The sequence below is a fragment of the Megachile rotundata genome, chromosome 8, assembly GCF_050947335.1.
Source record: "Megachile rotundata isolate GNS110a chromosome 8, iyMegRotu1, whole genome shotgun sequence".
Taxonomy (NCBI): Eukaryota; Metazoa; Arthropoda; class Insecta; order Hymenoptera; family Megachilidae; genus Megachile; species Megachile rotundata.
In genome coordinates, this window is record NC_134990.1 from 13,046,922 (window position 1) to 13,069,627 (window position 22,706).

General features: G+C 38.2%; 1 protein-coding gene across 3 annotated transcripts in view; it reads right to left on the bottom strand.

Moving 5' to 3' along the window:
• The window catches only part of IRSp53 (Insulin receptor substrate 53 kDa), a 214,265-nt gene that overhangs the window by 127,453 nt on the left and 64,106 nt on the right, over positions 1-22,706 (bottom strand). For all 3 annotated transcript variants that reach the window (XM_012292234.2, XM_012292233.2, XM_003706238.3), the window contains exon 3: positions 9,378-9,453. In XM_012292234.2, the coding sequence (XP_012147624.1) occupies positions 9,378-9,453 (76 nt within the window). The remainder of the gene's footprint in view (positions 1-9,377; positions 9,454-22,706) is intronic.

Genomic DNA, 22,706 nt, shown 5'->3' on the forward strand with positions numbered 1-22,706 from the left:
AAAAATTGTAAAGACAGTTTCTTAAACGTGAGAAAACTATAAATCTTGAGTAAGAAAGTCGTGCGGGGGGTGCAAATGAGAACCGGCACAATAGGGTGTATCGTGTCGCGTGTACGTAGGCGATTTAGTTCCGAGTTTGCGGAAATGTTGCATATTCAACGCTAAAAGCTACGCTGCTGAGCATTTCGGAGAAGGTGTTTCAACGTTCGCGAAAAAAGTCTTCCGCGCTTTTCGACGCAAAAGCTTCAGGGGTCGTGAGAGTACATCGTTAAAACGTTAATTGCCATTCGACGTGCGTACCGGTATTGTGCGATGGTGTTTCAGACTCTTTAATGGCCGTTTCCTTCTCGTTACGATAATGGCGATGTAAGCGCGGAAGGGTAGATTTAACACCTTTTTGTGGAAATTCATCCCTTATTAAAGGGATCTTCTTTATTTATTTAACCATCTACTTCTATCGAATATCTACTTGTAACTGTATATACTGATGTACTTGCAATTTCTATACCAACATGTGGTGTTATATTCAATTCATCAGACACCGAATTTTGTTGGAATGATTTGTAACTTGCAGAGTTTCTTAAGGGACTTTTTGACATTTCCTGAAATATTTATTTGCAGAACTCGGAAATTCGACGACGATAAAAATCACCCATAATCTTATATTTCTCAATTACAAAAAAATATATTACCACCAAAAAGTTCCGTACCCTCACAACCCAAACGTCACATCAAAGACATTTGCGCCAGATCCGACCGCCTCGAAAAAGGAGAAAGCAGTGTTTGAAGCATATCAGAAAATTTAATTAGCTCGTTAAACGTGCATATCAGGCACGATCGGAAAAAAGAAATGTCATGATAAGTGGCGTCGTTAGGTATAGACGCGGCAGATCAGAGGATGATCCAAGTTGTAAGAGGTTTTCAGGGAGGAGCATCGGAGGACCCTCAAAGTAGCTCAACGACTCGTTATAAATTGTCGTCGACTGCTCCAACGTTGGATTCCACAGAAACGCGGCGTAATGGCGCGGAGTAGAAATCTCGATGGTGTGGGTGGGATCCTCTATCGGCAAGTTCCTTCCGACTGCTAAAGGAACGGAACAAATTAATTCCGTAAGGACGAAAACTCGAGGACAAAGGCGGCACGCGGGATTCAAAGGGCACAATTACATTTAGGTACTCGATAGGATACTTAGATACACTCACAAAATCTGCTTTGCTCTCTTATACTAATGTCTGCACTTTATTGGTTGTGCTTCGTTTCGTCTTTTGGGTTGGTGTTTGATTTTAATCGTGACGCACTGGTGACGCACTTGTGATGCACTTGTGACACTTGTGATGCATTTATGGCACTTTTGAGGTGATCATGACGCATTCGAGACGCACTCATGACACTTCTGACGCACTCGTGACTCACCCATGCCACTTGTGACGCACTCGTGACACTTGTGATGCACTCATGAGACTTGTAACGCAATCGTGACACACCCATGCCACTTATGACGCATTCGCGACGCACCCATGCCACTTATGACGCACTCGTAACACTTGCGACGCACTCATGGCACTTGTGACGCACTCATGGCACTTGTGACGCACCCGTGACACACTTATAATACTTGTGACGTATTCGTGACGCACCAATGGAACTTGTGACTCACTCATGACGCACCCATGCCACTTGTGACGCATTCGCGACGCACCCATGCCACTTATGACGCACTCATGACACTTGTGACGCACTCATGGCACTTGTGACGCACCCATGCCACTTGTGACGCACCCGTGACACACTTATAATACTTGTGACGCACTCGTGACGCACCAATGGCACTTGTGATTCACTCATGACGCACCCATGCCACTTGTGACGCATTCGCGACGCACCCATGCCACTTATGACGCACTCATGACACTTGTGACGCACTCATGGCACTTGTGACGCACCCATGCCACTTGTGACGCACCCGTGACACACTTATAATACTTGTGACGCACTCGTGACGCACCAATGGCACTTGTGATTCACTCATGACGCACCCATGCCACTTGTGACGCATTCGCGACGCACCCATGCCACTTATGACGCACTCATGACACTTGTGACGCACTCATGGCACTTGTGACGCACTCATGGCACTTGTAATGCACCCATTCCACTTGTGACGCACCCGTGACACACTTATAATACTTGTGACGCACTCGTGACGCACCAATGGCACTTGTGACTCACTCATGACGCACCCATCCCACTTGTGACGCATTCGCGACGCACCCATGCCACTTATGACGCACTCATGACACTTGTGACACACTCATGACGCATTCACGACGCATTCACAACGCACTCGCGATACTCGTGACGCACTCATGATGCACATTGCGGTTGGAAGGGGTAAACCAGACTCATATATTCACTGAAGTTGTATTTCGGTTTAATTCTAATTATAATTTGTATCATTATGAATCACTCAAGTGCTTAACATTCTAACCTTCAATTACCTTAGCATTGTGGCAATAATTAGCTAGCCGTGAATGACGCAACAGAACATTGCGGGCTAGGAACCTTCGGTGTGGTAATGTTGAATGCAACATAAATTTCATTTAGGTAAGCATTGATGATCAACTTACCTCTTATGATAAACATTGCTTAGATCATTTAAACTTGGTACCAGAATGTACCTAACAATGGTATCAACAGAACTTAATGTATACCTAACATTGTGTGTAAATTTTGCTGATGTCAGCAGGGAATATAATGTGGCTCTTAAATCACCCTTAATTTCAGAATACTAAATATTGAAAAGTTTAGACATTAAATGCAGAGTTCATACAGTCGCATTTGGCATTCGAATGATAAGAACGAGAGTACAAAGAACGCGACACTTTTTCGGTATTCTAACTTATTCAAAGCCCGGAGCGTCCCAGCCACCATCCAGTTCTCCCTTTCACGGTTTCCCAACTTGGCTTCTTACACGAAACACATTCCGCGAGATTGCGATAAATTATGCAAAATGTGGAGCAACCACTTCGCAGTTTCCAACCTTGTTTCGCGAGCTCTTAATCGTGATTCCCGAAATTCCCTGGCTGCACGAAACAGGCAACGCGGGAGACGTCTTCGAGTATCAGGTTTTTGTCGCGACTTCGATTCGTTCGAATTGTCGTTACGGATTTATTGGATTTTCTTGCCGTCGGTGATACTTCAACGTAGAATAGCAATTAGAGTACGCTGTCGAAAATGGTTTATCCAGGCATCGTTTCTAGGAAACTAGCAAGAAAATCATGGGAGAAATTGTTTCCCGGCGTGCGGCGAGGTAAGAAATTTACCAGCTGCTACATGCATATCTCGTTACGCGATATGTCTTGTGATGCTGCTGAAATTTCTTGGAAAGAACGAGCTTTTGATTATGGAAGTGGCATCGCTTGTTTTGGGTCAAAATTTTGTTTTGGGAATTTTGGGAATTTTGGATTTGGGGATTTTGGGATTTGGGGATTTTGGAATTTGGGGATTTTGGGATTTGGGGATTTTGGGATTTGGAGATTTGGAGATTTGGGGATTTTGGGATTTGGGGATTTTGGGATTTGGGGATTTGGGATTTGGGGATTTGGGGATTTGGGGATTTTGGGATTTGGGGATCTTGGGATTTTGGGATTTGGGGATTTTGGGATTTGGGGATCTTGGGATTTTGGGATTTGGGGATTTTGGGATTTTGGGATTTAGGGATTTAGGGATTTAGGGATTTAGGGATTTGGGAATTTGGGGATTTGGAAATTTTGGAATTTAGGATCTGAGGATTTTGGAAATTTTGGGGATTTTGAAAATTTGGAGGATTTTCGGATTTTTGAACTATAGGATTTTAAGGTTTTAGGATCTTAGAATTTTAGAATTTTGTAATCGTAGACCTCCTACAACTTCACAAAATTTTTAAAACCTCTGAATATTAAGATATTGAATCCTTGAAACTCACAGCCCCCTGCGCAGGAAAATATCGAGCCCCTACAACCTCCTTCTCACAATTCATCCAAAGTTCACAATTTCAAAACATTATTCTAATAATTCTAACAATTCTTGCATTATTCATCGAATTTTAATAAACAATTCTACAACGAATAACACTGAACCTAGTTCTATTAAATGTTAAATTGTTCCATAACTCAAATACGAAATGACCCCGAATATCACAGAGTCCCATTTGCTAAAAGAAATTTCTACGATTTAAACCACCTTTGCCACTTTTTAATGGAACTTTTTAGTTCGAAGAGATTAGTACCATATTTCGCAAGTTTAAGTTACGTAGAAAATGAGGAACGAATGTTCCAATCTTTGTGGAAGATAATCCGAGGAATATTCGCGATCTTTTATCCTCGATGAATTTCACGCTTCAGGGAAATTCGCGAATTGCGATTAATAGCTCGAGAAACGAGGGCACATCTACTAATTCATTTCGTTGTTATAACACCGTTCGATGTAGATTAAACAAAATCTCCCATCTCTTAATGACTTCTACACAAAATTAAAACTCGTATTTGCACAGTATTTTTTTACTCGTTTTATCGGTCTTACAAAGTAGTACAACTTGAATAATCTCGAGGTTGATACCTCGTTTCCGATGGAGGAGCGATAAAAAATTGCGGGAGATTAGAAGATATCGTAAGAAACGTATGTTTGCAAAGTATGATGACTGCAGCGGCAATATATTAGGCGTGTTTGCAGAGTAAATACTGGAGGAAAGGAAGCGTTTAAGGAAGATATTTACGAGCTTGCTAAGAAAGATGGAAGGTGTCGTAAATTAGGTTCAAACCTAGAAACATGAGAGCTGCACTCTATTCTAACCACACATTTTTCTAAAAAATTATACCTGAACTTTGCCATTTTCGGATGTTATTTGATACAACGCATTTTGTGTTAAAAATAAAAAAGAAATTGCATGATCATTTTTATTATTGAAGTCGGACATTATTTAATGTAACTACTCCTCCATTTTGTATTAAAAATATCAACGAAAGAAATGGTTAGAAAATAGAAAATCAGAAACTGTTTTCTCTCGGCAGTGTCACAAAAGTTGTTAGTCCACTCCGAGCTTTTGTGAAATGTAAAAATTCTTCGAAGAACCACTCTCGAGTCATCAAGTACGCAGCAAAATAAAAATACGTATCAAGTTCCAAGTATCAGGTTTCAGGTATCAAGTATCAGGTTTCAAATATCAAGTTTCAAGTTTCAAGTATCGAGTTACAAGTCTGGTCGTTGAAAGTACGTATCAAGTTTCAAGTATCTGGTTTCAGGTATCAAGTGTCGGGTTTCAAATATCAAGTTTCAAGGTCCAAGCATCAGGTTTCAGGTATCAAGTGTCGGGTTTCAAATATCACGTTTCAAGGTCCAAGTATCAGGTTTCAGGTATCAAGTGTCGGGTTTCAAATATCAAGTTTCAAGTTCCAAGCATCAGGTTTCAGGTATCAAGTGTACCAAATCACAAATGTGTCATGAATGCGTCACGAGTGCGTCAGAAGTACTTCACACGTGTTAAGTCTAAAATATTATATCAATTATAAAAGTGCATCTCACAAGCCAAAGGATGAAACGCTCTCCTCTGACAGGGTTTTAAAATTTCTCGAGACTACCAATAACGAAAAATATCCCTAAAGGAAATTAATTCCTTTCGTCTGATCTCCTTCACCGTTTAATTCCGCGATTAAAACGGAAAATATTGACCAAGCGAACAGTTACACAGATCTCGTTTCACGCAACCAGACACAAACACAACGACGGTTTTCTTTTCGTTCGATATCCAGCGGAAAACATCCGAGTGTTTTTCCCTAAATCCGGCTGCCTGCTCCCTTTCTGAACCCGCGAAACGCAGTCTATTATAGCTGATAACAAAACGTCACGGGGGTAGGAAAATCGTTATGCAGCAACGGCATGTAGTAAACCCTGGCGAATTCGAGCCAGCTGGAAAGCTCCGACTCGTAAGCGGAGCTTAAATCTGGCTTTGTCATGGTGAAAACGCACACGCGAAATCGAGGCTCGGGCCGAGGCGATGCTTGCACCACCTGGCTGAGGGGATGATAGAGGGATCAGAACAGAGGGTGACCGAGGCCGAGAGGGTGGTTGTTGCACTGACAACGATAGATAGCGACGCGTATGGAGAAACGATAAAAGAACCCTGATGAGAACGAATAGGAGTTACTTTAAGAAAACAGTAAAATACCTTTGCTCGTTAAAAATCTTACAAAATCAATCAATGTCTAATGGTTAACCCTGTGAAACTTTCCATTTTTGGAAAAGTGCTTTTCGCATAACAGGTGATATCCTTCTATGCTTTCATTAAAAAATGAAAAATTATGCAACACAAGTTTGATGACCATCGTCTGATTTTTATAAGTTGCTAAACTTATCATCCCCCACATAATTATTTTGTACACCAATATTTCGCTAAACAGAAGTAAATTAAATTGAAGACTCACCGATATTTAAGCGAGAAAATAAGAACGTAAAACTGCGAGTAGACAAAAGCGAGGAAATAAAGAAAAGAAAGAAGATGGATATCGAAAAAACGGGTTCAAAGGTGGTGGTGATGAGACAGAATGGGGAGAACGGAGGAAAATGGAGGCGCTATTTAACGCCGGAATATGGATTAGACAGAAAATGGGAGGACAAAGAATATACAAAGGAAACAGGAAAAAAATTGTACGGAAGGGATGAAGCTAAAGGGTAGAATACGCGTTCCGGGTTCAAGATCCAGCTGACATCAGCCAGACATATCGACGTATTTATTCCTGTAAATTTATGGTGAATCCAGGACGGAAGATTGCGAAATACCCGCGGAACTAGAATAAATATACATGTATTTCCATGATTTATGGCCGTAATATCGTGACAGCTTGCGTTCAATTTCATTTCGACAATTATTTATCTGCTGACAATAAGGATCTGACGTTTCGTTTATGCTTTTCGGTGAGGCAATATTCTTGCATGAATTTTCTGCTCGATCTGCAATCATGATTTTAGTAAATGGACATAAAATTTCTACTTTCTTCTTAATATCGTAGCCATCACTAGTTCAGACGCACCTAACAAATCACGGTGCAAGTTTTCCAACGAAGCACGCAAAACGGCAGAAAGTTAAAGGGCAGCGAAAAATACGAGACACTGTTATCGAACTTAATTAACGTTCAAGAGTAACCAGCCTCCGGTGCATTGATCTTGAACGCGAACAGTTTAGAGGCCCGTTATATTCCCGTGCATTCCGCGCCTGCATCGAAATTAATCTGATTTACAGCAACGCGGCCAAGTTCGACTGCGATACGAGCTGTACTTTTCTCTTGGAAACTGAATTACCCTCCGAATTAATTATCGCCGAGATAAAGTTTATATATCTCAATTTTAAATCATAACATTAATATTTATGGAACTGTGTATCAAAAAGTCGGGCACGGTTGGGTGCTGGAATTCAAATCGAAAAGTTTAATTACCGTTTCTGACAATGCGTCGGACTGTCGTCCAAACGCTGCGTTTCAGTTTCAATTAGTGGGCTGTATGGAGATTCTGGGGGAATTTTAGGGTGGTGTGGGAGGTAATGGGAAATTTTGGGGAGATTTAGGAGATGGGGTGATTGCAGAGAGATTGAGGAGGTTGAGAACAGTTTGGGGGTTTTGGAGAGTTTTGGTGGAATTTAGGGTAACTATAGAGATCTAGGGGAGCTTTAGGGATATCTAGGGGATTCTAGGGATATTTTAGAGGGATCTGAGAAGTATAGGGAAATTTTGGAGAGATTTAGGAGATAGGGTGGTTGCAGAGAGATCGAGGAGGTTGAGGACAGTTTGGGGGTTTTGGAGAGTTTTGGTGGAATTTAAGGTAACTATAGAGATCTAGGAGAGCTTTAGGGACATCCAGAGGATTCTAGGGATATTTTAGAGGGATCTGAGAGGTATAGGAAAATTTTTGAGAGATTTAGGAGATGGGGTGGTTGCAGAGCGATTGAGGAGGTTGAGGACAGTTTGGGGGTTTTGGAGAATTTTGGTTGAATCTAGGGAGACTATAGATATCTAGGAGAACTTTAGGGACATCCAGGGGATTCTAGGGATATTTTAGAGAGATCTGGGAAGCATAGGAAAACTTTAGAGAGATTTGGGAGAGTTGTGGGATGGTTATACGGAGGTCAAGGAAGCTAGGAAGAATTTGGGGTGTGTTTAGGGAGTTTTGGTAAAATCTAGAGACTACAGTAATTTAGGGAAGCTTTGTAACAATCTTGGAGAGTCCAGGGAGATTCTAGGGACTTCTGATAGATAGTCTTTAAAGATAGATAATCTTTAGAGAATTTTGATAGAATCTAGGGAGATCGAGGGATTTAGGGTGACATTAGGGACATCTTGAAAAATCTAGGGAGTTTCCAGTGACTTCTGATCGACTTGGGGTGTGTAGGAAAACTTTTGAAAGATTTAAGAAAGCTTGGCTAACAAAGATTCCATCCAGAAAATAACTAGTTTTTGTAAAATCTAGGGAATCTATAGATCTAGGATTCCTATAACCTAGATATCTAGGAGAGCCTAGGGAAATATTGAAGTCACTTCAGCAATTTAAGATGACTCTATCCACACTTAAAAGGCTCTAGTAAGATTTTAAAGTTACTTAAAATCTAAGAAGATTTTAAAGTAACCTGTGGAGTCTAATATGACTCCAAGACATAGATCACCCTAGAAATATTTGAAAAATCCCCCAAAAATTCTAGAGGAATCCAGAACAGTCTAGTGGACCCTTAGAAGTATCTAAGACTATAGAAATAAATTCGTAAGACTTTAGAAAAGTGTAAAAGATTCAGGGTAGCCTCCAGAGAGACATAACAGTTTAGAAAATCTAGAGAGCCTAGGGACCCATGCAACATTCCCCACGTCGAAACGTTAAAAAGAGTTAAACCGACGATAAAAACACGTTAAGAGATTTCAATAGCAAAGAATTCCATCGAATAAGTAACTAGAGAGAATTGAAATAAACGCTGTTTACGTATTCCGTGAAAAGGGAGGAACACGAGGGAAATCGATGAGAAAAAGAGCAAATCGAACGCAGCCGATGTAAAGGTCGAAAAAGAAGAGAGAGAGAATGAATGAAATAGAAGCTTGACACCCCTCCGGTGAACAATTCTGACGAGTTGGCAATTCGATCCTGAAACAGGACCCAAGAGACGGCATAAAGCTCACTCCAAGCTCGTTTGTTCTTTCTTTCTTTCTTCCTTTCTTCATTTTCACCTATTCCCCTTCACGACACTTCAGCATCGTTCGCCTGTCGCTATTTGTCCCGTGAACTTGCTCGGCTTTTTGTCAGGGCATCGCTTATGCCCCATCTCGAACCACCCACCTCTCTTAAAGATTCAATTTAATTCACTCACCATGAAGAGCTTTCAAATACGCTTTCCCAGCATTGATCAACTGCCTCGCCCCTGGATTGAATTTGTCCAGAATGTTCTGAAATCATAAATATGAAACGTTCTTATGAGGTGCGGTTAATGATCCCATTGAAAATTTTCTGCATTGTACGAGGAAGGTGCGAGGGTGAGTTTAATTTTAGGGTTTCAAGTTTCGGACTGTTTTGTTAATTTATTGGGAAATTTTTGTTTAGTTAAATATGGAGAATATTTACAGTATCTTGTAGGGTTTCTAAATTACTAGTTTTTCAATTTCCCAATTATTCTCAAATTTCCCAATTTTCCATCATTTCACAAATTTCCCAAATTTCCTTAATTTCCCAGGTTTCCCAAATTTCCCCAATTTCGAAAATTTCCTTAATTTCCCACTTTCCCTAATTTCCCTAATTTCCCAATTTTCCTAATTTTCCTAATTTTCCTAATTTTCCTAATTTCCCAAGTTTCCCATATTTCCTTAATTTCCCCAATTTTCCTAATTTCCCTAATTTCCAAATCCCAAAATTCTGAAATCTCAAAATTCCTAAATATCCCAATTTTCCCATATTTCCCAAATTACCTAAATTTCCCAAATTTTCCGAATTTCTTAAATTTCTTTAATTTCCAAATCTCCAAATTCCCAAATCCCCAAAATCCCCAAAATCCTGAAATCTCAAATTTCCAAGATTCCCAAATCCCCAAGATCCTGAAATCCCAAATTTCCTGAATTTCCCAAATTTCCTAAATTTCCTAAATTTCCTAAATTTCCAAATCTCCAAATCTCTAATTCCCAAATTCCCTAAATCCAATTGCAAAATTCCCCAAACCCAAATCCTCAACTCCCCAAAATTCCCCCAAAGGGAAAAAAATATTCAAACACAGCATTGCTTTCTCCCGCAAAACATCCCTAATATACACGACAGCCAGTGAAGGATTGCAATTAAAGCAGGTAATTTATCACGAGAGATCGATCAAAAAGCGACGTGCAATTTTATTATCGACACCGTGCATCGTTGTCGAACACGAGTAAGTCATCCCTTTTAATTTGGCCGTTGATCTTTAATTCGCGTTCCATGTTTATCGACTTTCAACGGGGGGAGTTACACAAATTACATAAATCTTTCGATTTACGATAATCACGTCATCGATTTTCCTGTCAGAAATACGTAGTCGACTACGCAACTGCAATTGCGTCCATCCCAACGTGCATAATATATTCGCACATCTTCATCGGACCTTGATCGATTGCCAGCCATATTGGCAAGTGTTAACTAGCATGAGCTAATCGGGTTACGTCATTACGACGGATTAGTTTCCTGTGCATGAGCAAAAGTCATCATTCAGTGGCGGAATGCGGTTGGCTTTGTAGTAGGTTGCACACTTTGAACAAGGAATTTGCAGAGTCTGAAGCAACTTGTCTATGAAACATTCTTAGCATAACCTTCCCTCTTATTTGTCATTCTATCATTCCTTTGTTACAGAAGAATTCTATGCTGAGGTGGATCGGCGGAAAATGTTACAAGGGTAACTCGCTGATAATTTAAGGCGTGTCAGATTTTTATGAATTTAGATGTTCAGGTATTGGGTTACATTTGCAATTAGTATGGGGTTTTATAAGAATTTTACTTTGTGTCTTTGATGTACTTTAATCTACTTAAATAATGAAATATTATGAGCTTGTAAATGTTTGTGTTGGACAAGTTTTGAATGTGTAAATTATTGATGTAGTAGTTTTTGAATTGAGGTTGCTAGGTTTCGTAAAATTTTCAATCTTCAATTCCTTGCTTTAGTAGGTTCAAACTTGCAACTATTCAAAAGCCTAAATTTCCAGCAATTTGAGTCATCAAATTTCATAAATTCTCAAATTATCAACAAATTTCCAGATTTTGACATCTTCAGTTCTCCAAATACTCAAACTTCCATCTCTACATGCCTAGCTGCTTAAATCTCCAAATCCCGACATGTTCATCTGCATATTCCTAACCTCTCAAATTTCCAAATCTCCACATCCTTAACTTCTGAAATCTCCAAATCCCCAAATTCCCATCTTTGTATCCCAACTCTTCAAATTTCCAAATCCCCAAATTTCCATCTTCTCAAACCTAACTTCTCAAATCTCCAAATTCCCATCTCCGCATCCCTAACTCCTCAAATGACCAAATCTATAAATGTCCATCTCCCCATCTCAACTTCTCAAATCTTCAAATTTCCAAATCCCCATCTCCACATCCCTAACTCCTCAAATGTCCATCTCCACATCCCAAATCCTCAAATCTCCAAATTCCCAGATTCCCATCTCCTCATCCCAACTCCCCAAATGTCCAAATGTTCAAATCTCCAAATGCCCATCTCCACATTCCAACTTCTCAAATCTCCAAATCCCCAAATGTCCATCACCACGTCCCTAACTTTTCAAATCTCCAAATCCTCAAATCCCCATCTCCACATCCCAACTCTTCAAATTTCCAAATCCCCAAATTTCCATCTTCTCAAACCTAACTTCTCAAATCTCCAAATTCTTAAATTCCCATCTCCGCATCCCTAACTCCCCAAATGTCCAAATCTACAAATATCCATTTCCCCATCCCAACTTCTCAAATGTCCAAATCCCCAAATGTCCATCACCACGTCCCTAACTTCTCAAATCTCCAAATCCCCAAATGTCCATCTCCACATCCCAAATTCTCAAATCTCCCAATACCCAAATTCCCATCTCCATATCCCTAACTCCTCAAATGTCCATCTCCACATCCCAAATTCTCAAATCTCCAACTCCTCAAATCCCCATCTCCACATCCCAACTCCTCAAATATCCAAATCTCCAAATGTCCATCTCCACATCCCCAACTTCTCAAATCTTCAACTCTCCAAATTCCCATCTCCACATCCCTAACTCCTCAAATGTCCATCTCCACATCCCAAATTCTCAAATCTCCAACTCCTCAAATCCCCATCTCCACATCCCAACTCCTCAAATATCCAAATCTCCAAATGTCCATCTCCACATCCCAAATCCTCGAATCTCCAAATCCCCAAATTCCCATCTTTGCATCTCTAACTCCTCAAATGTCTAAATCCCCAAATTTCCATCCCCTCAAATCTTCAAATCCCCAAATGTCCATCTTCTCATCCCTAACTTAAATCCCCAAATTCCCAACTTCCCAAATCCCCAATTTCCCATTCATCCCACCTAAACCATCGATATTCAAACAAACGTCTCGATAATTGAACATATTTTCCGTAGACCATATCGCTCATCCGCAAACCATCTAATCGGTGCCGGAAAGTAAACCGAAACAATGTCACCGGAAATTTGACGGGTTGCTCGATGGCGGCCAGATGGCCGAATAAACAGGGCTCGTCTAAAGGATGCAGGAGGAGGACGAATAACGAGAGATAAAGGTCGTGGTTGCACGTTATCGAGAGAACGCCTCCGGCATTCCAGCTTTGAGGACGATCCTTGCTCGTCTTCCTGAATCTCTCTATTTGCTTCTCTCCTGTCTCTCTCTTTCTCTCTCTCCTTCGCTCTTCTTGAATCTCCTTTCACCTGTTCAAGATGGCGATTTCTTGGAGGCTGCGCGGTATCGGAGACAAAACAGCTAACTATCCGGGATAAGGACGGTCCAATGGTTACTATTAAGATTTAATTGCGGAGAGCATGTTTTAACGCTTATTGTTAGATAAATTGTTAGCAACATTTTGCAAAATTGATATTTATTCATATGTTCCTTTTCAAATCTAAATATTGCTATTATGTTTCATACACTTTTCTAGCTTTTGATGTAATGATCTTCTGAATTAAAATTTGAAGTAATTTTTGTCTAAAATATTTTCTCCTGTTAATTTCAAAAATATTTCCAATGCAGGAATCCAATATAATTGTTAACATTTCCCCGTCAAATTTATAGCAGACCACATGTGTACTTGCTTAATTTTTAAAGGTTTTCACAATCAACTCATCTCACATACGTTCGCCATTTATTACCCAAGCAGTCATTGGCTAAGAAGCACATTAGCAGCAAAAACCTGATGGAAATTCAGGAGTTGGTTAATAAGAGAAGCAGCAATGTGGAACAGTTTATCGGGCCGCGGTTGATCCATCATCCGTTGTCGCGTGGTTATCCCGGCACATGGAAACGGAACAAATTGAACCGCGAAGAATGTTAATAACGGTGGCCTGTGTGTCATGTCCCGTGTAATGAACCGTGCAACGGAAAAGTGGAGCGATTGGAAACGGGGGACAAAATGACGGCTACGGGAAGATGGCGTTCGCGAGCCATTTCGCTTTAAATATTACATTTTTAGCATTTTAAGAATTTACAAAATTTCAAACTTTCGCTTCATAAATTTCTTTAGCATAAAATTGTTGAATAGCATACAAATTTTGCAACCCCTTGTCTCAAATTAATTTTTGATTTAATATTAAATTTATTAAATTTGGTAAATTTGGTAAAATTGGTAAACTTGTTAAACTTGTTAAACTTGTTAAACTTGTTAAACTTGTCAGACTTTTTAAACTTGTTCAATTTGTTCAACTTGTTCAACTTGTTCAATTTGTTCAATTTGTTCAATTTGTTCAATTTGTTCAATTTGTTCAATTTGTTCAATTTGTTCAATTTGTTCAATTTGTTCAATTTGTTCAATTTGTTCAATTTGTTCAATTTGTTCAATTTATTCAATGTGTTCAGTTTGTTCAATTTATTCAATGTGTCCAATTTGTTCAACTTATTCAATGTGTTCAATTTGTTCAACTTATTCAATATGTCCAATTTGTTCAACTTATTCAATGTGTTCAATTTGTTCAACTTATTCAATGTGTTCAGTTTGTTCAATTTATTCAATGTGTTCAATTTGTTCAGATTGTTCAGATTGTTCAATTTGTTCAATTTGTTCAACTTATTCAATGTGTTCAGTTTGTTCAATTTATTCAATGTGTCCAATTTGTTCAATTTGTTCAATTTGTTCAATTTGTTCAATTAATCCTATTTGTTGAATTTGTATATTAGTACAGGAACCACCCCAAACGTACAAATGTTACTACTCAACTATTACAAACTTAATACTACAATTAACTTCCTCAAATGATCCAATCGATACAAGAAGTTGCAATCTCGCGAACATCAGACCCGAATGTTCCATTTAAAGTTGGAATCAGATTCGGAAACTGTAGTTCCCAGTTCGATGATACGGCACGAATGTGACCCGCTCACGAGCTAGATAATAGCGTGTATCCTCGGGCGAAATGACAATTCGTGTCAGCGGAGGAAATGTCTTTGCTTATCACACCGTTATGTAATTTGGCGAGAAACGGGGCCGGTTTGAACGGTCAAGATATCTGTGCGTAACTGGTCCCGTTGGTGCATCGATGCTCACTGGAATTCCAAATCTCCGCCATTGGCGATCATTATGGATGCGTCGTCCGAAAGATGGTGTGCATCCATGGGGAATTGGGTTCTTGGGTTATAGAGGTTGATGATGAGGGTTGTTAAATATTTGGTTGTATTGTTAAATACTAGGTAGCATTGTGAAGGCCTAATAGCACGTTTGTTTAAACATCGATGGTACAGCTGGGGAAGAACAGGACAGTGGGGATTTGGAAGCAAGAAGGTGAAGAATTGGAATTTGGAGATTCGAGTTAGAGATGTGGAGATTTGGAAATTTGAGGAGTTAGAAATGTGGAGATTTGAGGATTTAGGGATGTGGAGATGGAAATTTAGGGATTTGGAAATTTGAGGAGTTAGGAATGTGGAGATGAACATTTGGAGATTTAGATATTTGAAATGTTGGGATGTGGAGATAGACATTTGGAGATTTGGAAATTTGAGGAGTTAGGAATGTGGAGATGGACATTTAGGGATTTGGATATTTGAGAAGTTGGGATGTGGAGATAAATACTTGACTTGGATGTGAAGTATTTTGGAATTTAGACTAATTTGGGATGTGGAGCAATTTAGGATTTGGACTAATTTGGGATTTGAACTAATTTGGGGTTTAGATTAATTTGGGGTGTGCAACAATTTGGGGTTTAGACTAATTTGAAATGTGGACCAATTTAGGATTTGGAGTATTTTGGAATTTAGACTAATTTGGGATGTGGACCAAGTTAGAAGTTGGACTAAATTGGGATTTGGACTAATTTGGGATTTAGATTAATTTGGGATGTGTAACAATTTGGGGTTTAGACTAATTTGGGATGTGAAGTATATCTTGAAAATTTGAGATGTCAAGTGTAATCAGTGTAGCACTCAAAATGGAATCCTCGTGCAAATACAATTTAGGTTTGTCACATTCAAATTGTGACGTGACGAGTTAAGGTGTCCACATGAAGTTTCATCAAACTCTGCGGAGAAAGTAAAACTTTTTTCAACCATTCTCAGAAGTGAACATTAAATTTGTAATAAGGGATGGACACTTGTGGTCCTGATATTCCTTGGAAATATTATAAAGGCATAGTAAATTGTTTATATTACAATGATGATGAACTGTGGATTCAGTGATGTAAATGGAGGTAGCTTAATTGATTAAGATAGATAGATTAAAGTAAGTAGATTTACTAATGTAAGTACAATAATGGTGACTAGTTCATTGACAAGTACAATATGACAAACTAGTTGTTATTAACAGTTAGCTGTTGTTAACAGTGTAAGTTGTGCAATATATCCTTACAAATCCTTGACTCCACAACATTCTGCATTGAGTAACTGTGTAACCGTCGATTTGCAAATTTAACCGTAATCCTTTAGAAACCGGTTCCTGGCACATCATCCTTGACCCCGTCGTTGAAAAAATGTTTCAAAGTACCGTACGCCGATACAAACCACCTATCATGCTAATTCATTACCCGCAAAAGATATGTCACCACATAAAAACCTCTATCGCTCAATCGATATCCCAACAAAATTTTGAATAAAAGGAATGCACGGGAGAAAATGTCCGACATTTTTGCTTGATGCGAATTGTTGTTTCGCCCATGTCAGCTTATTTTATGTCGTATTACATTACATTCCTGTAATAAACGAAACCCAGAGAAGTAACGACGCGATATTTCACCGTCGAGTCGGACTGCCGAGTTATTTTTTAGCAGGCCGAATATTAGACAAAAATGTTGTATAATAAAGGAGACTACGAACTCAGAAGCATAAATCTGGCTCGAAAATTTTCCTGTATTTTATCGTTCAACATTTTATGGCGCGGAATCTGTTCCATTAGGGAGTATTATTTATACGTGTATTTATTTATCGAATTAACGTGGGATTCCGGTTCAAGTGATTATGTGCGAATGCACGGGAAATATTTTCTGCAATAAACATATTTTTTCATCCCCCGGATAAATTGGGTCATTTGCGTCATTTTATTATGTGTGAAATTCTGAAATATCTGCTGTATACAGTTTAATATTTGTTTTGTTAAATTTCGTTTTTTTTTTTTTGTTTTAATATAGCACTCATATTTTTCAAGATTTTACGATTTTAATATTTTCAATACTTTATAATTTTTATTTTAAATTGTTATTTTAATTTTATTCTAGTATGAATTATTTAGTTCTACTATGACTTCTAGTATGAATTGTTCTATTAATACATTTCAATTTCTTCACAAATGCAAATTTGAAATTTTCCAAATCAGATTTGACAAAAAGAAATTTTATTACAAAAATTTATTACAAAGACAAATTAGCTTAAATTACGAATAATACCTTAAACAATTATTTGTTTATTTCGTACGAGAATTCAAGTTTGCCATGAAAAAGTTGTCATATAACGAGTGAGAACACGGTGTTCCAAAAATAGAAACAGATTGTTAAAAATAGCGTTTTTTATCGTATAAAGGTATTTCCTCTTAACTCAAAAAAAATCGATTCAAAGTTTGACTAAAATTGGCTGTCATGTTCCCCGGTGTCCAAACAAAAGACGGATCGTTATGAAATCGAATGGAACAGAGGCGAACGGTACAGCTTGATTTCAGGCCAATGCTGTTACAAGTACGCTTTTATATCGATTGTACAATGCTCTACGTTGAAAACGTTTTGTTCCTTATAAAAGTGCGTTTTCATATTTTGCTGTTTCTTTTGTCTGTCGCTTCTCTCCTTTTACGGTAAACGGATCGTTTAGAAAGGTAAACGAACTTTATTCAATTGAAATATTAAGGCATCGTACAAGTAAAGAAGTCAGTGAAATAATCTTTTGACTAATTATGCTACCGTTATGGCGTCGTTTCAATGTTACAATTTTTTAAATCAAATTTTAGTACAAGTTTTGAGGAGGAGTTCACATAATTTTCAATCTTCATAAATTCAAATAATTTTTAATCATAATTCTAACTTGCTCCACATCCCAAATTAGTTTAAATCCCAAATTACTCCACATCCCAAATTAGTCCAAATTCTAATATCCTCAACCCCCAAATCTCAAAATTCCATATAGAAATCTGCAAGCACATATCTCCCAAAATAAATTTCTAAACCTTACCTTCATAAATTTATAAATTAACAACGTAAAAATCTGCAAACTCCATATCTCCCAAAATAAATTTCTAAACCTCAAACATCCTAAATTTATAAATTAACTAAAAATCAGCCCCAAAGCGAACTATCAAATTGTCTGCACCTCCTCACAGCTCCATCGATTCCATTCTCCAATGAGCCAGAGGTGGTTGATGACCAACAAGCAAAATGAATTACCACGGTCACGAGTTTCAAAAAAAGTCGACGTCCATTGTAACGAACGTTCGTCAAGCGATGAAAAATTCCACTCGCGTGCAAGGATGCCAGGAAGGTTGCACAGCATGGAAGAAGGTCAATATCGGGCTGGGCAAGGTTAAATTTAACCCGACACCAATTCCGTTATAGTCGACATAACTGAGCGCGCCGGGTAAGAAAATGGAAGCAACAAGAAGGTTTCTCTTATTGGCAACCAGTTGGTCGTCCTCGGGAATAAAAAGCGAACGAAAGGAGAGAAGCAGAGTGGAAGAAGACAAGAGAGACAGGTGTCGGCGGAAGAGAGAAAACGATACAGAACCAGGCTAGAAGGCGGAGATGAAGAAGCCAATGAATGTCGACTAACGGTACGCGATGCATGAATTTTGTGTGCGGTTGTGTGCGCTTTTCTACACGTCATCCCTGCAAAAAGGTGTGTCTGCATGTTCTTCGCAAACGTGTACTGTCATTTTAATAATTGCACTTGCATATTGTCTCGGTCGCTCTCTAGAATTACTTTTCAAACAACTTGCAATCACTCTTTACTGCTTAGAATTATTCTGTTAGAAGATCTGTAAGAAATGCTGAACTACTGTAAACTGATTTTTTATGAGGAATCGCATAAGAGAATTTGAAGGTTGAACCTCTGGCTTAAGGTCGAAGAGCTTCACCTAAACACGTTATTCAAGATACAGTCTCGTCAAATAATCCAAGTGAATTTCACCATAAATCCAACTCCCAAGGTGCCTAAAATTTTTGCCTGGTAAACTGTTAAATTGTTGACAAGAATCGCAGTAATAAAAAATTCGAATGTTCAAGTAAGTCAGTCGAAGTGTCTGAAACCGAACAAAAAAGCGGATCGAGAATTTGATTCGTACAGATTAAAATGTGGGTAAAGCGCAGGCTTCATAGTCGAACAATTCGTTGAAACGATATATCGTATTTTTCCGTGTCCCTTCGAGTTTTTCCCTTTTCCTCCGCGGCTTTTCAGCTTCAAAGAGGAACGGAATATCGTTAAACCGTGGCTGGGTATACGAATCGTTGATACATCTGTCGGTCCTTCCTCTTCTCGTGTTCCCCCGTTTTCAAAAGCCCCGGTGGCTCTTCGATCCTCTGTTTGTCTATCCGTGAATTCATCCTGACTATCTGTGAACGGCATCGGTCGATCTGAATTTCAGATTCGCCGAGCCCACGCTTCGCTAAGTAATGTTCGAGCTTGGAACGTATGATCTGTCAGCACGGGGACACTTGCAACGAATGTAATTTTTCGAATGTCGCTGCTGTAATAACGATGATAGATGAACGGATGACCAGCGTTTCTCAATAAGCCGACAATGAGTTATGTTCTACGGACTTTCTGGGATTTGCGATACACGCTTTAGTACCTGCAGATTCTTGCGTTTGACTTTGACTCTTCGAGCTTTATGCATTTAATACACACTGTAGCGGGATATTCTCGTTGAGGTTTGGGTGCACTTTTGGGGAAGTGCTCTTTGGAAATTTTTGGGTTGTACAATTTTTAGGGTGGAGGGTAGAATTTTAGAGGGTTTGAGGCTTCGTCGACATTTGGTGTCGTCGACATCCCAAATTAGTCTAAATCCCAAATTAGTCTAAATCCCAAATTAGTCTAAATCCCAAATTAGTCTAAATCCCAAATTAGTCTAAATCCCAAATTAGTCTAAATCCCACATTAGTCTAAATCCCAAATTAGTCCAAATCCCAAATTAGTCTAAATCCCAAATAACTCCAAATCCCAAATGATTCCAAATCCCAAATTAGTCCAAATCCCAAATTAGTCTAAATCCCAAATTAGTCCAAATCCCAAATTAGTCTAAATCCCAAATAACTCCAAATCCCAAATGATTCCAAATCCCAAATTAGTCCAAATCCCAAATTAGTCTAAATCCCATATTAGTCTAAATCCCAAATTAGTCTAAATCCCAAATTAGTCCAAATCCCAAATTAGTCTAAATCCCAAATAACTCCAAATCCCAAATTACTCCAAATCCCAAATAACTCCAAATCCCAAATAACTCCAAATCCCAAATGACTCCAAATCCCAAATTAGTCCAAATCCCAAATTACTCCACATCCCAGACTAATCTAAATCCCAAATGACTCCAAATCCCAAATTAATCCAAATCCCAAATCACTCCACATCCCAAATAATTTCAATAAAACTGTAATTATCGATGTTTACGCAATATACCTTTGATGCGAATAAAACTAACACGAAAGCCACAGGTTCGATGACTCGAAACGTGAAAAATCTCCGAGAATTGAAATCTTCGATTAAACGTCTGATAAATTTCTCTGGTGTATAAATTCATTGTTCCTTGTTAACCCCGGTGCGATCTCCTCGGTCGAAAAAAGGAGTTGTAACAGCAAAGGGGATTGAACGTGAAACACCACTTCAACTTGTACTCGTTTAAGAGAAAGAAACTTCGCTTCTATGATTTTTATAACGCGATGCATAGGCGTGTGCTTTCGCGTCGAATTGTAAAGAGAAAGAACTACTTGAAAGTTGAAATGAAAACGCCTGAAATGTGGAGCAAGGAACTTGGATTAATGAAAATGTTGAATATAAGGTAAAAATTCTGATGAAAGATAAATTGTTACCGGGAAATGTTCTCTACGGAGAAATATTATAACAATGTTCTGTATTTTTCTGTATGTATTTTAGTGACTTTTATAGCAATTCTTTGAAATTCATTGAATGTTCTAGGTTATTAAATTGAGGTAAGTGCATAGTTTATTTTTGACAATCGTACATTCAAGTTTGTACAATTGCAATGAATGTGTATTTGATTTAAATGCATTATTAATGCATTTAATATAAAAATGCATTATTATTTGAAAATTGCTAGGTATGGAATTCTTTATGAAATTCTGTTAATTGAAGACTGGTTTATAAAACTGCAAAAACTGCACAGTTGTTCCACAATTGCAATAAATTCATAATTAATATAAATTGCAATTTATATCGTTCTTATGACATCCATTGATTTATCATACATTTCGCAGAATTTTCAAAGCAGTTTAAGTAATACAGAATTTAATAAACGCGATAGGAACAAAGGCGAAAAGGATTTAGTTGCAACCGTAAATGGGAGGTAGAATTTAACGAGTGTCAATCTCGGCAGCCCTCGAAGTTCGATTTTTTCAATATCCCGTATAAACGAGAGGATAAAAAGGGTTTCAGTGGAAATTGCGAACAGATTTCAGCATCGGAAATCCTGACGGATTTGAATGAGCCTTAAAACTTCTAATTATTCTCTTCAATTCCGCGTCCCTGTGTGCATAATATGACGCGGCAGATATTCCGGGAGAACGAAATTTCTCATCATGCTACTCTGCCGAACTCCAATCGAGGATTAAATTAAATAATGACAAGGACGCAGGTCTGATGCGGTTTAAAGCCGATCGGCGGAAAAGAGGCGATGCAACGCGTCTCGACGGCGTGTAATTTTGTTTCGGAAAACCCGATGAAGATAAATTAATGGATCTCACCGTTAGTTGAAACGGTGAACTTCAAAGGCACGTTTCAAACGCATCCCCCCTGTTCAAGCGCGTTGCGAAACTCTGTCTTTTTCTCTTTCGTGCTGCTTACTATCGGGAAATTTTTTCCCCAATTAACGAGGAAATTCGTGCTTTACTTAATACTTCGATGGTACATCCGAAGCGAGTTTCACTAGCGCGAAATTTAGATTAATACTCGTTTTACCGGGAAGTCGCATGAATACGCTTCTTTGGCAAAATTAGTAGTATTAAAAATTTAAATATTTGAAGGTAAAAATTTGTTGCTGCAAGAAATGTAATCCTTTACTAGCAATTAGAGACATTTTTACAATTTTATGTATGTACTGTATGAACTACATGTATGTGTATATACTATATGAATTACACATGTGTATGTACCATATAAACTACACATATGTATGTACGACATGAACTACACATATGTGTATGAATTGTATTAGCTACATAAACTACATAAATATGTATAAACGATATAAACTCAGCATATGTGTATAAGCTATATGAACTACACATGTGTATAAATTATATAAATGACACATATGTGCATGTACTATATGAATTACACATATGTGTATGAATTGTATTAGCTACATAAACTACATAAATATGTATAAACGATATAAACTCAGCATATGTGTATAAGCTATATGAGCTACACATGTGTATAAATTCTATAAATGACGCATATGTGTATGTACTATATGAACTGCACATATGTGCATGAATTATAAAAGCTACATAAGCTATATAAATATATATAAACGATATAAAGTGCACATATGTGTACAAGCTATATGAAATACATATGTGTATAAATTATATAAATGACACATATGTGTATGAACTATATGAATTACACGTATGTGTATGAACTATATAAGCTACATAAACTACATAAATATGTGTAAATGATATAAACTGGGCATGTGCGTATAAACTGTATGAACTACATATGTGTATAAATTATATAAATGACACATATGTGTATGTACTACATGAGTTACACGTATGTGTATGAACTATATAAGCTACATAAACTACATAAATATGTGTAAATGATATAAACTGAGCATGTGCGTATA